The sequence below is a fragment of the Salmo salar genome, chromosome ssa09 (genome assembly GCF_905237065.1).
Source record: "Salmo salar chromosome ssa09, Ssal_v3.1, whole genome shotgun sequence".
In the NCBI taxonomy this organism is placed as follows: Eukaryota; Metazoa; Chordata; class Actinopteri; order Salmoniformes; family Salmonidae; genus Salmo; species Salmo salar.
In genome coordinates this window covers 3018933-3035586 of record NC_059450.1, presented here as the reverse complement: position 1 = coordinate 3035586, position 16654 = coordinate 3018933, and the positions used below count along the sequence as shown (strand labels likewise).

General features: G+C 41.3%; 1 protein-coding gene across 1 annotated transcript in view; it reads left to right on the top strand.

Annotated features, from left to right (window-relative positions):
- Positions 1 to 16654, top strand: part of babam2 (BRISC and BRCA1 A complex member 2) — a 219712-nt gene that overhangs the window by 58748 nt on the left and 144310 nt on the right. Inside the window, exons 5-6 of the mRNA XM_014210010.2 lie at positions 7275 to 7469; positions 8894 to 8968. Of these exons, the coding sequence (XP_014065485.1) occupies positions 7275 to 7469; positions 8894 to 8968 (270 nt within the window). The remainder of the gene's footprint in view (positions 1 to 7274; positions 7470 to 8893; positions 8969 to 16654) is intronic.

The following is a 16654-nucleotide window of genomic DNA, read 5'->3' as shown; positions in this document are numbered from 1 at the left end:
AACCGACAACCTGGCGAACCCGCCATGTATGTTGACTCTGCCTGTCGGAGGTGGAGTTCCAGAGCTCACAGGTGTGCCTGGCATGGATTGTGACTCCATCTCGTCTCTCGCCCTCTTCAACGCGTCATTCTCCGCCTGACTCTCGGCAATGCCGCCTGTCTTTGGACCAATGCATCAGCTGTCGCCCGTATCTCTGCCCTCCGATAATGTTTCTCTTTCTGCTGGTCTGCCTTCAATGACTCGATCTCGGTCTTCAAAGTTTGAATCTGATCCATGTGCACCTTCATCAGATGAGTCGAATGTACCGCCAAGAGCCCCCATCGATTACAGTGGCCTATGATAGAAACGGTAGATCAATTAAGAACTAAAAGTGACTCCAACACACACATGCTGCGTACACATTTGAAGAATCTAGCAAAACTAACCGCTTTCTTGGCAACCAATGCGTTTTTTCAGTGCGGCCCGTTGTCCAGCTCTTTGTCCACTGAGCTCCACGGATGGTTGTCGGCATGGTTGTATGCTCTGCAAAACAATTCACGTTTTTAGTACACATTTATTTTTTATTTAACCTTTATTTTATTATCGATTTTATTACACAGTATGCCTACACATTGATAGGCTATATACATTTTTTTTAAAGAAAATGCTCTGAAACTAAAATACCTTTTGTTTTGGTGATCCTCTCAGCTCCGGCTCATTTTCAAGTCCTCTCGTGGTTACGGTCCCTGGAACGGGTAGCATCTGCATTTTGAATGTCTTTTTCTAGTTATTTTATTAACGAAAGCATAAAGATGTTGATGAAGAGATACTGTACTGCTGTTTTGAGTTAGAAATGTTACACTTTTTTTGTAACACTTAGCGTCGAGTACATTGCAAGTAGGGCGATGTTCACACCTACAGTAGCCAGGCTATAAGAGTCTATTGTCCTGCTAATTGGGCTGCAAGTGTTTGAAAACCTGTTTCAAAATGCCACCAGCTGTCCATCACTACTGTAAATAAAAACACAGCATCTTGTTTATGTCTTTTTTACATTCTTTATTGTAACCACAATGTCACAAATAATTTCTGTCTACCTTTCCTTTTATTACTTTTAGAGTTTGGGATTTACAAATGTGTGCTTTTCATGTCATTTTTCCTTAAATCCAGTTCGGATTTAATTATAACTTTTGACTGACGCCTTTAGAGAGAGGTCAAATGCTTTAATATTTAATAATATCTGCCCTCCAAATTCATATCTACGGGGCATTTTTCACGCCATTATTAGTTACATTGTTTTATTTTGAACATGCAGACAGGCACTAAGAACAGCGGGAACGTTTCCCTAGTCAGTCCCTTAAAGTGTTGCTCTGTGCTACCGTGGGGTGGGGGTCCACCACCCCTACCCCTTCCTCCTCCTCCCTTCCCCATGGGCTAGGTCCGTCTTGTGTGCAACGCTCTGTGGCCCATCCCGTGCCCCCTGCCCTCGTGCCATGAACCTTCCGCTATTTCAGTGGATACAGCTGGAGAACTACAAGGCAATCCCATTGTGCGCCACTCGGGAACCGTGACCAATATGACCAACATATATTGTCCTGCTAATAACAGGGTTAATAATATATCTGTGAGAATATCCAAGGGACTTTTATTTAATTCTAAATTAATAATAATAATAATAATAATAATAATTGCTTTGTTTAAAAAATAACATTTTGTGAGATTTCATTTTCAAATAACGTAAAATGAGCGAGGAAAAAGGCCGTTCTTGAACATGTGGTGAGACATTGTTACTAATTTGTAAATAAAGCCAGTTTGTTATTTAGAATTATTTATTTCTGTTTTTAGAGGGGGAGAAACCAAAAACCTACAGTCATCTCATGGGTCTCCCAGTCGAGGCCGGCACGGGTATTAAACCAGCATCTGTAGTAACACAGCTTGCACTGCGATGCAGGGTCTTAGACCGCTGCGCCACTCAGGTGCTGTACAACGTGACTGGTTGGGAGTATGCTACAGTACTACAGTAAAAGCAAAATAATCCTATAATTTCCACACCCTATTTGTAGTCTAAGTTTCTCGTAGAATAAAAACCCTAATGTAACAACCAGTTTTTTTTAATACTGAAGTCGTGCACAATTATCAATTTCTATTTATGTTTATGTTTCCCATTCATTATCAGTTAGAGACACCGTAGCGCCGAAAGCATAATCAGTGCTCTAACTCCCCCTTGCGCTGGTCTGGAGCAATGAAGTAGTGATGCAGGATACCGTACTAAACCACAAATTACCTTTAAATTCCACAGCATAATCGCAAAACTTTTAGTGGAGCCACCACTGTAGTGCCATGTTGGGCCCAAGCCGTGTGGTTGTCTTTTAGGAACACTACAGGGCTGAGGATTCCATTGCCAACTGTCTTAAACACATGACAAGAGCAATTTAATGTGATCTTAGACTTGGCACTTTCCGTGGGCGAAACAGGGTGCGAGCCCACACTTCAATTAGAAGACTAACTGCAGATTAATTTAATACTTGGGAGTTTTTAATGCCTGATACGTTCAAGTCAGCAAGCGATGTATTGGATCAGGTTGCCAGCATATATAAAAATCACATTAAATGCACAAACAAATATTTGCCTTGGCCTATATAATTATCTTTACATTTCAGATGGCAGCACCCTTCTCTCTGTGCGGCTCAGTGAAATATTGGATCGGCACGACACAGTCGTTATGGCAGAGGAAGACATAATTCTGTCAGCTTGGGTCTCTTCAGTAAGAGGGGGCCTACAGCTTGTTCTTGAGAACATGTGATTTCACACGTTGTACCCATTTTCTCCTGACCTTGTTCTATTAGCTCCCTATTGGTTTGGGAATCTGAAATGATGCCCAATTTGCTGAAAGTTATTGTATTTTCCCCAAGACTGCATCCAATGAAATGTAATGTCTTCTCTAATGGAATTGCATCAGCCAGTCCTGTGGATTTGTATGCTACCTTGTCAGGTTTGGAGCTAGATTGTGTTTGTCAGTGACCTCTGACTATCTTTATGTAGTTTATACTTTCCCCCCTTTTTATTAAAATGCTGTTGTTTAAATGCCCAATGCAGCCGTATTTATATCAATATCAAATAATTTCTGGGTAACAATTAGGTACCTTACTGTAATATTTTTCCATTCAAATGGACAGAAATAGCTTTTTAGCAAAAAACAATTTTTCAAGCAGAAATGTTTCTGTCTGAGTGGGGAAAACGTAAAACTCACTGTAATTGGCAGAGGGGATTGGAACTCTTTTTGTTATTGGTCTATAACCAATTTACTTTCTGGTGTTCACACCATGCAAGCTGAAACTCCCACCCATGCAATTATAAGGTCCTGTGTAAATTGTATTTTTAACCAGCATCACAACCAGCAACATTTTTTCACACTTTTACAGTGTTAGTTTCATCAGCTGTTGTACAATACGATACAAAACACAGGAAAGCAGAATTGTGAATGCACTGGGCCTTTAAAAAAGGAATTTAAGACCGATAAACTAATCTAATTAATTATCTTGCCATAGTGTTGTTTGTTGGTTTGGAGCTTACGTAAAGGAACACAGGATGCAGTGCAAGCATTGTGAATAATTTGTCTGCATCATTTCCAATCCTCCATATATTTTTTTGTATATGTATAAAACATATGGGTCTAATGCTGATTGGTTAAAAGCGCATTCCAGCCGGTGTCTATTTAAGCAATAAGGCATGAGGGGGTGTGGTATATGGCCAATTTACCACGGCTAAGGGGTGTTCTTATGCGCAACGCGGTGTGCCTGGATACAGCTCTTAGCCGTGGTATATTGGCCATATACCACAAACCCCCGAGGTGCCTTATTGCTATTATAAACTGGTTACCAAAATAATTAGAGCAGTAAAAATAAATGTTTTGTCATACACATGGTATGCGGCCTGTTATACCACTGCTGTCAGCCAATCAGCATTCAGGGCTCAAACCACCCAGTTTATAATCCACAATTTACCACCAGCTAACTCTAATGACATTAAAATGCCTATTTACTCTGTTCCATCTGACTGCGCAATCCACTTTCTCATCAGCCCAGGCAGGGAAGTTATGAACTTGATCTCCACTATCAAAAGGATCTAGATATTATCTCACATTTCTTTTAGACTAAAATGTAGTTTTCAACAGCAGAGATTTGTATAAACCTTACTGTCTGTCTCTCAGACATTTGCAACATTGTTTCAATATTCAAATTCCATCTCCAGCTGTCTCATAATAATGAATGTGTAGTGGTCGGGACTAGAGAGAAAGGCAGGCAGCGTTTCTCAGCCAGTCGAATTCATGAATCAGCTGGCATCACTTTTATGTGTGTATATATAACAAAACGGTTTGAAATGATTATGTTTTAGTCAAACATATCTGTTTGGGCTTCTTATGGTCAATTTGTCGTGTACAAATTATTTGTAATTATGTTCCGGCCCCCGACCGTTCGCTCAAGAAAAACATCGGCCCGCGGCTGAATCTAGTTGATCCCTGGTGTAGGCCTACCTTTTTAATTACACCATTGTGAAAGTCTAGACTCAAGAATCAATTACAGTGCCGTTCTACCATCTGTGAGCCCCAAAGGTAGGCCTAATGGTTTGTCAAGAGGAAGTTTTCCTTATATCACTAGTATATCCCTGCCCCTCAGCTCTTGCTTATTTCTCTCTTCCTCTCTTTTCCTTCTGCTGCCTTTCCCTCTCCCTTCCTCCTTAGTGAAGTTTCAGTGATATGTGATGTCACAATCCTGACACAGCACTTCCTCTCAGTCCCTCCTCAGTTTCAGCTCGTTCCTGCCTCTGGGCCATCTTGCTGCCTTTTTGGACAATGCCCGTCCTTGTTTGCATCTCCCCCATATTTCGGGAAGCCCGACATTGCTGGTAACCACTCGCGGCTCAGGATGATGAGGTCACCGGTACTGAATTGCCTGCCTTTGCCCTCTGCTTCCCTGTTCGATGGCAGGAGGAGGGGCATGGTCCAATAGGAAACAATGGAAGCTTTCTTCTGATGTGATATGGACAGACAGACTGACATACAGACAGCCAAGCAGTTAAGTTGATAGAGGTCAAAGACTGGCCTTGTGTCATCATTACTCCCCAATGCATGAGGGTTGGTATGGGCTACTTTTGGGACCTATGACCCTCTTTATCCACACACTCACGTTCATAGTCGTTGCTTTATCTATACATTCGCTCTACAACTGGACCGACCTATGGCCGATTGACAGAACTGCTATACAACACGCCAAAGAAACGGAGTGATGCATACAAACCGCAGCATGAGCAGAGAATACACATCGGACCAGCTGCCATCAGACTGGAATTGTGGTTATGTCATCACCGGTTATGTCATGACTCAGTTGTTTGTTCTTGTCTAGTCACAGTTTGGCCATTTGGCTTGGATCCAGCTTTCAGAAGGGGTCAGTGACAGGGTTAGCTTTCACTTCTTCACGGGAGCTTTTAGGGCCGTGTTCATGGACTTAGTTCACCAGAGTTGAGATCAGTTTGATTTCCATACCAAACAAGAATTTAAACTGAGGTTCAAAGTCCATTCAATTCAAGCCTGGATTGACCGGCTTTGAAATGGAACTGACCTGAACTGATGCAGTGTGCCCTCTAAGACAAACTTGTTGTGAACTGATCGAAATAATATGAATATGGTCATTAGACTATATTGTCTTCCAAAGAAAATATCCTTTCATGTCGGCTACACATGTTCAACACTCCATTTTGTACTGAATGACTTTGACTTGATCCGTAAAGTTCTGCCTTCATGCCTGTCCTATTGTTGTTTTGAGTGCTGTCCGTAATGATGACTAGCTTAAATGGGCAAGCTCCAGCTCCATGGATCTTCCCCCTCCATCTGTATGTGTGTTTCAGCTAAGCCTGCAGACAGAGTTGCGCCTCACTGAAGCGAGCAAAAATCATGTTGAAAAAAACAAGAGCACTGTCATTTAAAAGTCCAAAAAGTGTGACAAACTCATTAAGTCACTGCCACTGTTTTCACACTTGTATGCCACATTTTGAACTATTGAGTTTCCCCTACTACGCCAATTAAGTCGACAGTAGACCACTGCGTAGTGCTACGTTGCATCTAGGCTCAGTCGTCCATTTGTGTTTATTTGGCTGACATGTTTCCCGCAGTTTGTTTTCGCACAGTGTCACTCAAATTAAAATGTTGTATTTTTATTCCTCATACGTCAGTAAACAATTACCCCCCTTCAGAGGGAGGAATAACATCCTGTTTTGTATAATTAGGCCAGTGGAAGATGTGTAACAAGGCTTACCGATTCATGACAGGTGGTTGCTTGTTTATGCCTTTTTTACTGTACATTTGCATACCTGTTGTCAGCTTCAGTCAGTGAGGTCAGGGGAATTTGGCATTGCTCATGCAAATACCCTGTTTGTGGGAGGAGAGTTATCGCAAATGTACAATGGACTGTTCAGACACGCAAGGGTCGCTCTGTCCGCTACTCAAAATAGCGTACACTGCATGGAACTGGAACTCAAAATGCACTCAACATGTTTAATTTAAGGATCAGGAATGTCCTAACAACACCCAGAGTATATTGTTCCCCCTCTCTGTTGTCTAAATGGAAAATATTCAATTTGTGGTCTTTGATGCCTAACCAAACCATTGTGTACCAAAAAAGTTGGAGCACCAAAAAAATATTGGCCAGGTCCCTGCTATCCTTATCCGCTTCCTTGAAACAATGCTCCTTCCCATCACTAACATTTGTCTTGGTAACTTTCCTTTCCTCCTTTTTGAGCCACTTCTTTCAACCATTTTGGCAAATGAGGTCAGATATATTGCATTGGGGGTGGGAATGATCAAAGGATTCACTGCGAACCGACGCAGCTCTGTGTCGCTTCAGGAAATCCTGTGGCGATGTCATGTTCCTGCGATGCAGGAAGAAGAGAGGGGGTAAATGGCATAGTTTGGGATTATTCCCGTAATGGATGTCAATGGGGCTCTAGTGAACCAATGGGGCTCTTTCCTCACCATTGTGTTTTCAATTCCTTTCATCGTTTCAATTGATTTCGCTCCTATTACATGGCTAAATGGCCTCTAGTGTAGATGAAATCAAGTGAGTGCCTCAAAGGATAGTTCTTTGCAGTTAGATACCAGAATGGATAACATAGATCATGAACTGAGACAATATCGACCCAAAATGAACATGCTTTGAGTTGTATAGGCTTTCAGCTATTTTGTTCACTTTGCACCAAGGCCTAAACAAAAACCCCTCTAATAACCTCTCACTCTCTCTCTCCAGCACCTGGTCCAGTGGGATGCGGGGGACCCGGAGTGCCTGCTGCAGCTGGTGAAGGAGCTGATCCAGCAGTACCACCAGTACCAGTGCCAGCGTCTGCGCGAGAGCTCCCGGCTGCTCTTTGAGTACGACAGCCTGCTCGAGGACCCCAACTACAGCCGCAGCATGGAGATCTACGCCGGGCACAAGAACAGCTGGGTACGCTACATGATACAGCCACGTCACAGGGCATAGTTCCACCCACCCAGAGTTGTGCCTAGTATGTGGCTCAGCATTCAGCTTCTCTTTGTTTTAAATATTTTTACGCACACTGATTATTTAAAAGCTTTGCACTGGTTTAATTTTCTGGACAGACTGATATGAGGCTATAGTTTCTCTTGATTCTCTCAAACATTTGACCCCCACATCTAATCCTCATCCTATCTAAACCTATATAAATTGCAGCACCTAAACCCAGACATAATGTAGACATACACAACCAGTTCAGCTAGCTACATGGTTAATAAATTCACAGCAGCGAAGTGAAAGTCGCTGTCACTGAACCACCTTGTGAAAGGGCTGATTATGCTAGGTGAGGATGTGGCGCCCCAAGCATGTTCCAAAGCAAGGCCGTGTGTATATGTCTGTGTCTACTCTGTGTGTGTGGAGACACACTCCCCCACTAACTAACCTACTACTTTTATGGAATAGAAGGTCTTTTATATGTGCCTTGATGGGAAAGGATGATTTTTAGGAACATTTCAATGTGTACATGTGAAAGTTCTGACTTTGCAGATGAGGTTTGCCTTAAGATGGCTTTATTGTTCTACATCTCTTAATTCCTTTAGTCATATATTTAGTCACATTAGTCACATTGTTCATCTGCGTTATTTATACATTTTTACATCATTTTTATTGGAAAAGTTGTTAAAGACATTCTCCGGAACTTTGGCGGCGACTAAGTATTTTTTTATGTGTAATTCATACATCCATAATCTATAAGCAGAATTACTGTTTTGCCTCAATTAGCCACAAAATCCCTAGTTTGAAAATGACTTTTAATGGAAGCTATGCTGCGCCATTTTCTCCTATGTGGGCCAGTCCCTTAGCAATTTGAGTTTGAAGCGAGCCAATAAGCTTCAGCCCCTCACCATTTGAGTGACAGCTAGAAAGATGCACACACAGCAGAGCGAGAGAGAGTAATGACGTGGTGCACATATCTGCACGTATGTGACCACTTTTGTCTCGTGAGTGCTACTTTCAGAACAACTGGCTAAAAAGTATCTCTTTCAATGGATTGATAATTTTTTCTAGACCGTAGGCTAAAAATACAATTAACCTTTTACACTTAGCTAGTCAGCAAATTAATCACATTGAAAATCCGTAGGATCAATAGCTCCCTAAAATCAGGAAATAAATATCTCTCATTTGTCCAAAAATCGGCCCATTAAGACAGATAGATGAGATGTATTCAAACAGGTTCTGAAATCGCATTTGCAATGCACTCATCTTTAGCCATCCCTAATCATTCCCATGCAGTGCGCCTGTGTTGTTTCAATATGACCTGTGTGTTACCCTGTGTGCCTGTGTGTTCTCCATCTGTACACGGTGTGATGTTCTTTTCCTTGCCTCTCGTGTTCCAGACGGGGGAGTTCTCCGCTCGCTTCCTGCTCAAGCTCCCTGTGGACTTCAGCAACATCCCCGTCTATCTCCTCAAGGTAACCAACCAACCAACATCCCCCCTTCATACATATGCTCACACACGCGCAAAGGAATATGCGTGCGTGCGTGCATGCAAAGGCAAACCTTCACTGTATGCCTTTAAGCATGCAGCACAGCAGATAAACAGGGCTAGAACGAACTCTGTGTAGGATTGTGTGTGTGTCTTCTCAATCTGTATGTATCTATTCAATCTTTGTGTGTTCAGTGTGTGCGCAGCCCCGTACACATACTGGTCGCCGGGGCTGTGAGTTGACTAATCAGCAGCCCGTCACTTCCTATCAGCTTTTAGCTGAGTGGTGTCTGCAGGCTGCGCAGACCAAGCTCTCCCTCCCTCCCTCCCTCCATCTCTCTCTTTCTCCCCCTCTCCGTCTTTTCACTGCGTGTGGTTGTGCAGCTAGGCCTCGGGAAGCCCAAGCTCGCTGGCCTTTTCCAGCTCGCGACGTGTTTGTGAGAAGAAATGATGTTAAACATAAGGAAAACAGCAGCAGTCATCAGCATCACAGGCCTTTCGTCCCTCATGTCTCTCAGCACTGAAACACACCAGTCTCTCTGGACACAGTTAGTGGACTATCTTATCCCTTTCAAAAACCAGCCAACTTTAGCGTTCTGGCAACTATTTTCGGACTTTTCTTTATATCTGAAAGGTATTGCCGGCGACAAAACCTGTACTTTTATTCCTGCCAAACTACCTATTTATAATTGCGGTAATGTATTTCAAAATCCCGCCAACCCCTCAGTAAAAACGTCGCATTTCATCTTACCGTCTTTGGCACGCATTAACCTCTTACATCTAGACGTTCCGCTAGCGGAACACCTGCTCCAATATCCAATGATAGGCGTGGCGCGAATTACAAATTCCTCAAAAATACAAAAACTTCAATTTTTCAAACATATGACTATTTCACAGCAATTTAAAGACAAGACTCTCCTTTATCTAACCACAAGGTCCGATTTCAAAAAGGCTTTACAGCGAAAGCAAAACATTAGATTATGTCAGCAGAGTACCAAGCCAGAAATAATCAGACACCCATTTTTCAAGCTAGCATATAATGTCACAAAAACCCAGAAGACAGCTAAATGCAGCACTAACCTTTGATGATCTTCATCAGATGACACACCTAGGACATTATGTTATACAATACATGCATGTTTTGTTCAATCAAGTTCATATTTATATCAAAAAACAGCTTTTTACATTAGCATGTGACGTTCAGAACTAGCATACCCCCCGCAAACTTCCGGGGCATTTGCTAACAATTTACTAAATTACTCACGATAAACGTTCACAAAAAGCATAACAATTATTTTAAGAATTATAGATACAGAACTCCTCTATGCACTCGATATGTCCGATTTTAAAATAGCTTTTTGGTGAAAGCACATTTTGCAATATTCTAAGTACATAGCCCAGCCATCACGGGCTAGCTATTTAGACACCCGGCAAGTTTAGCCTTCACCAATATCAGATTTACTATTATAAAAGTTTGATTACCTTTTGTTGTCTTCGTCAGAATGCACTCCCAGGACTGCTACTTCAATAACAAATGTTGGTTTGGTCCAAAATAATCCATCGTTATATCCGAATAGCGGCGTTTTGTTCGTGCGTCCCAGACACTATCCGAAATGGTAAATCAGGGTTGCGTGCATGGCACAATTCGTGACAAAAAAAATCTAAATATTCCATTACCGTACTTCGAAGCATGTCAACCGCTGTTTAAAATAAATTTTTATGCAATTTATCTCGTAAAAAAGCGATAATATTCCGACCGGGAATCTCCTTTTCGGCAAACAGAGGAAAAATCACAAAGACGGGGGCGGCCAGGGCACGCGCCTAAGCCCACAGTCCTTTGATCGGCCACTTGAGAAAGGCGATAATGTGTTTCAGCCTGGGGCTGGGATGACGACATTCAGATTTTCCCGGGCTCTGAGCGCCCATGGAAGACGTAGGAAGTGTCACGTTAGAGCAGAGATCCTTTGTAAAAGATAGAGATGGCAAAGAAGTTCAAGAAATGGTCAGACAGGCCACTTCCTGTAAAGGAATCTCTCAGGTTTTGACCTGCCATTTGAGTTCTGTTATACTCACAGACACCATTCAAACAGTTTTAGAAACTTTAGAGTGTTTTCTATCCAAAGCCAATAATTATATGCATTTTCTAGTTACTGGGCAGGAGTAGTAACCAGATTAAATCGGGTACGTTTTTTATCCAGCCGTGAAAATACTGCCCCCTAGCCATAACAGGTTAAATCACATGGTTGTCTGACATCAAACTTGTCCTTGTCATTATGGAAAAGTATAAACACAAAGACGGCAGTCTGCATGTCATTGCAGCAGCCTAGTCCAAATGGCATTACCTGCTGAATTTTTTGCACCTGAAAACCTATCTGTTTAAACATGTGTTTAGGACAGCTATGTCAATCTAGCAAGCCAGGCAAGTAAAAGCAACTTTTTAGACAACGTTTTGGTTTGATGCTAGCGCGTTATCTAGCTCCAGTATCTAGCTGGCTAGCCAACTCATAATTACCAGAACATATCTGACAATGTTTTGAGTTTAACTGTCGCCAACCTTTTATTGCCCATAAGGAAAATTAGCACGTTACAAGGTAATTATTTACAAGTATGGCGAGCTGCTAACTGTGTTGTGAAGAAATTAAAGCAGTGGATTTCTGTCTGAAGAATGTAGAGCTTGCTGTCCTGTCAGGTTACCAGGACAACGGTCGCAACAACAGGGTCAAAGTTGAATGTCTCTTGCTCAGGTGCGGCTAAACAATGGCTATATAAAATGTGAATACTGACAAGAATGTGGTAAAAATGTGGCTGTTTGAAAGGGGACCATATAAACATTGCCCAATACTTTTTTCAGGCAATGTACCACAAATCCTATGTGAATCAGGTATCTGTTTACAGATGCAGGATATGGGCATACACTGAAGTCCATAGACATGGTCCTGTGTGGCTTAGTTGGTAGAGCATTATACTTGCACGTCAGCATCGTGGGGTTTGGTTCCCACTGGGGCCACCCATGCTAAAATGTATACATGTATTACTATAAGTGTCTGCTAAATGGCATATTTTTTATATTACACTGTAAGTCCAGGTTTAAAAGTGTGGGGACAACATTGTTGTGTATTGGTGTTAGTCTTTTAGGTATATGCCTACTTTTGAAAAGCTGTTGTCTGTGTCCCCACCTGGAGATGTCCCCAAGCCAGGTAGGCATGTCAACAACATGCGAGCCCTGTGGGAAGGAGTTTGGTAGGCACTAACATAACATTTTTGAAAGAAAGTTGTTTTATTGACAAAGCTATCAACAAGGTCCCTATTTCTGCCATCATTTCATAGTCAATCACACTTATAGGTTAGCGGTTTTCTGTTCAAACAATTTTTTTAAATCATATAATTTCAAGTGAATGCAGAATATGTTGCTATTGCGCAATGAAGTTCTATCTATGGCAGTCATAGATACAGTAGGCTTTGTGTAATCAGCGCTGTGATTTTCTCACTCAGTCCCTTTTCGTGAAGCTGTCTAATATCTGTTGTTGGGGGAAGTGGTGTAGTGCTTTTTGTTTTTAGGTACAGCACCATAATTATTTTATTTTTGGCATAATTTCCTAATGAAAGTTGGTACCGACATGTAGCTTATTGTATGATATAATTTCAGAATATACATACAGTGCCTTCGGAAAGTATTCAGATCCCTTAAATTTTTCCACATTTTGTTACGTTACAGCCTTATTCTAGAATTGATTAAATAAATACAAATTCTCAGCAATCTACACACAATAACCCATAATGACAAAGCAAAACCCTTTGTTTTGTTAAAAAAATATTTTACATTTTTTTAAACATTTTTGCAAATGTATTAAAATATAAAAACAATTGCTTTGAGACTCTAAATTGAGCTCATGTGCATCCTGTTTCCATTGATCATCCTTGAAATTGTTCTATAACTTGATTGGAGTCCACCTGTTGTCAATTCAATTGATTGGACATGATTTGGAAAGGCCTGTCTATATAATGTCCCACAAGTTGACAGTGCATGTCTGAGCAAAAACCAAGCCATGAGGTTGAATGATATGTACGTAGAGCTCCGAGACAGGATTGTGTTGAGGCACAGATCTGGGTAAGGGTACCAAAACATTTCTGCAGCATTGAAGGCCCATCTCCCCCAAGAACACATTGTCCTCCATCATTCTTAAATGGAAGAAGTTTGGAACCACCAAGACTCTTCCAAGAGGTGGTCGCCCTGCCAAACTGAGCAATCGGGGGAGATGGGCCTTGGTCAGGGAGGTGACCAAGAACCTGAGTTATCACTCTGACAGAGCTCTAGAGTTCCTCTGTGGAGATGGGAGAACCTTCCAGAAGGACAACCATCTCTGCAGCACTCCACCAATCATGCCTTTATGGTAGAGTGGCCAGATGGAAGCCACTACTCAGTAAAAGGCACATGACAGCCTGCTTGGAGTTTGCCAAAAGGCACCTAGACTCTCAGACCATGAGAAATAAGATTCTCTGGTCTGATGAAACCAATATTGAACTCTTTGGCCTGAATGCCAAGCGTCACGTCTGGAGGAAACCTGGCACCATCCCTACGGTGAAGCATGGTGGTGACAGCATCATGTCGTGAGGGTGTTTTTCAGCGGCGGGGACTGGGAGACTAGTCAGGATCGAGTCAAAGATGAACGGAGCAAAGTACAGAGATCATCGATAAAAACCTGCTCCAGAGCGCTCAGGACCTCAGACTGGAGCGAAGGTTAAGCACCCTAAACACACAGCCAAGACAACGCAGGAATAGCTTTGGGGCATTTCTCTGACTGTCCTTGAGTGGCCCAGCCAGATCCCGAACTTGAACCCGATCTAACATCTCTGGAGAGAAATGAAAATAGCTGTGCAGCGACTCTCCCCATCCAACCTGACAGAGCTTGAAAGGATCTGCAGAGAAGAATGGGAGAAACTCCCCAAATACAGGTGTGCAAAGCTTGTAGCGTCATAGCCAAGTAAATTCGAGGCTGTAATTGCTGCCAAAGGTACTTAAAAAAGTATTGAGTAAAGGGTCTGAATACTTAAGTAAATGTGATATTTCCGTTTTTTTATTTTAATAATTTTGCTAAAATTTCTAAAAACATATTTTTGCTTTGTCATTATTGTGTGTAGATTGACGAGGGGGAAAAACAAGTTAATCAATTTTTGAATAAGGCCGTAACCTAACAAAATGTTGAAAACGTCAAGCGGTCTGAATACTTTACAAAGGCACTGTAGCCTACAATGCATCATCCAAATCTAACAATTACTTATGCCTACACAGTAGAAATAGTGGCAATTTTTTTTTAATGTAATTCTAAAACAGCAAGTTAGGCCTACCTAATTATAAATAAGGCCATCACTGTCAATTGTGAATGATAATTCTTCACATTTTACGGGTGAAACTCAAATGCTGCATCTGCATGCCAACCATTTGATCCGATCAGTTTCATGGTAATGTGCATTTCGATCGTATTCTTCTTTAATTATGTAAGTAGTCTACTGTTTGATAATATAATTTTCAAGCAGAGGGAACATATTATCCAAGCATATTAAAGCCTAGTGGTGCACGCTGTTGAGTTCTGGCCCCATGAGAAAAAATTATTTGTAGTTAAAAATATATTTAAATATCAGTGAGTTATACTGAGACCAAGGTCTCTTTTACTGATGAGCCCTGAATTACATAAATTACTGAAAATACACACATAAAAATACAAAATGCAAGCAGAAAGAAAAACACTTGTCATAAAAAACAAAGACATTTGTCATTTGTACCTAGCCAGTGGGGATTCCGGTGGGGTACCCCCACCCAGGTAGCAGCAGTGCTGGCAACACTAGCTTCCGTAACCCATGGAGGGGGGTCCAATTATTGTGGCCCTGGTGGCACAAAATAATCAAAAGGTCTGACTGCACTGAGATGCTTGGGAAAATGGTCACAACGGGGTGTGTGCGTGTGTGCGTGTGTGTGTGTGTGTGTGTGTGTGTGTGTGTGTGTGTGTGTGTGTGTGTGTGTGTGTGTGTGTGTGTGTGTGTGTGTGTGTGTGTGTGTGTGTTTCAGGGTAGGGGGGTGTGTTTGAGCACCATCAGCTAGGACTTGACATTGGTTAATAAAATCTCCCCATTCTTGCTCAATTTTGCATGCCTTCTCAAACAGCTACAACTGTATATGCATTCGCACATCAAGTCTTCACTTGAGTTGGGGATGGGATAACTGTTGAACATCTGAGCTTGTTTGGGGGAAGGGTGGGGATTGTGCGTGTGCGTGATTGCACGTGTGTGTGTCCCACATCTGTTGCTATAGGGTAATGATGTTAGGGACAATACAGGATGAATCACAATAATTGTTTGCCAAAATAATAATTGCTTGCCAAAAAATTTCAATTTTGTAATGCCAATCCTGGTTATAGGTAACAATCCTTTGTATGAACTGCCAACATTATTACGCATATTATTTGTTAATTGTGGAAAGAAATTAAGATATGCAACATTTAAAAAATATATATATTTAGTAATTTTATTTTGTACAACTGTATACAATTCAATGGAGGTGAGTGTGTTGGAAATGCTTTTGGCAGTTATTCTGCTTCTGTTCTGTGGGTGGCACTGTGTGCTCTTTTTAAAAGGATGGGTCCCAATCTCTCAAAAGCCCTAGGATACAGCTGGACGGGGGTGGTCTGCCAGTCACTGGGACGACAACACAACTTGGGATGGGGGGAGGTTTTAGCGGGTGGACTAGTGGAGAACAATTGGAGGTTTATCCAGTAGCAATTCAAACACCATAGTATAGCTGGACACTCAATCATTATGGTACTTTTTAATGTTAAGGTTACAAACATATATGATGATAAATACAATTGAAACTTGTATCTCTTTATGGTAAATGGTGAAATAAGTATAGCCAGTTATAATTGTAATGGCTTAGCAGATAATAAGAAAAGGCGATCAGTATTTACCTGGCTACTAGAGAAGGAATATAATATATTTTGTTTACAGGAAACTCATTCAACTATTTTAGATAAAGTTGTGTGGCGAAAGGACTGGAGGGGTTGAAATATACTTCTCCCATGGGCAAAGAAACTCAAAAGGGGTGGTGATATTAATTAACAATAATTTTGATCTGAATGTGCAAATTGTTCAAACAGATCCACAAGGTAGATGGATTACTTTAAATATGTCATTGGACCATAAACATATTTGGCTCATTAATCTATAGACGGTCCAAATAATGATGATCCACACTTCTTTGAAAATATATATTACAATTTATTATGCCTACAAGCAATACTCTATTATTATGGTGCGAGATTATAAAACGTATTTAAATTACTCAATGGATCGTTAAGAAAATCACACTACAAACTATCACACTTTTTTCCTCTTAATAATGTAAAATTAACAACTGTACAGAAATAATCATATGAAGGACAAATTACAGAGGAGTAACTTCTTGATGCGTTTAAAGCCTTTAAGTCTGGGAAAACCCCAGGGCTGGATGGCATACCAGTTGAGGTATACCAAACCTTTTTTGATGTACTCAGAGGACCGTTTATCTAGGTCAGGATATTTAAGCCTCCATATATCCACTAGTTCCATTATATCCATAATATTTGTGATTTCCTTAAGGGCTTTTACCACTCTTATGAAAATGGTAGATTATCAGATACTC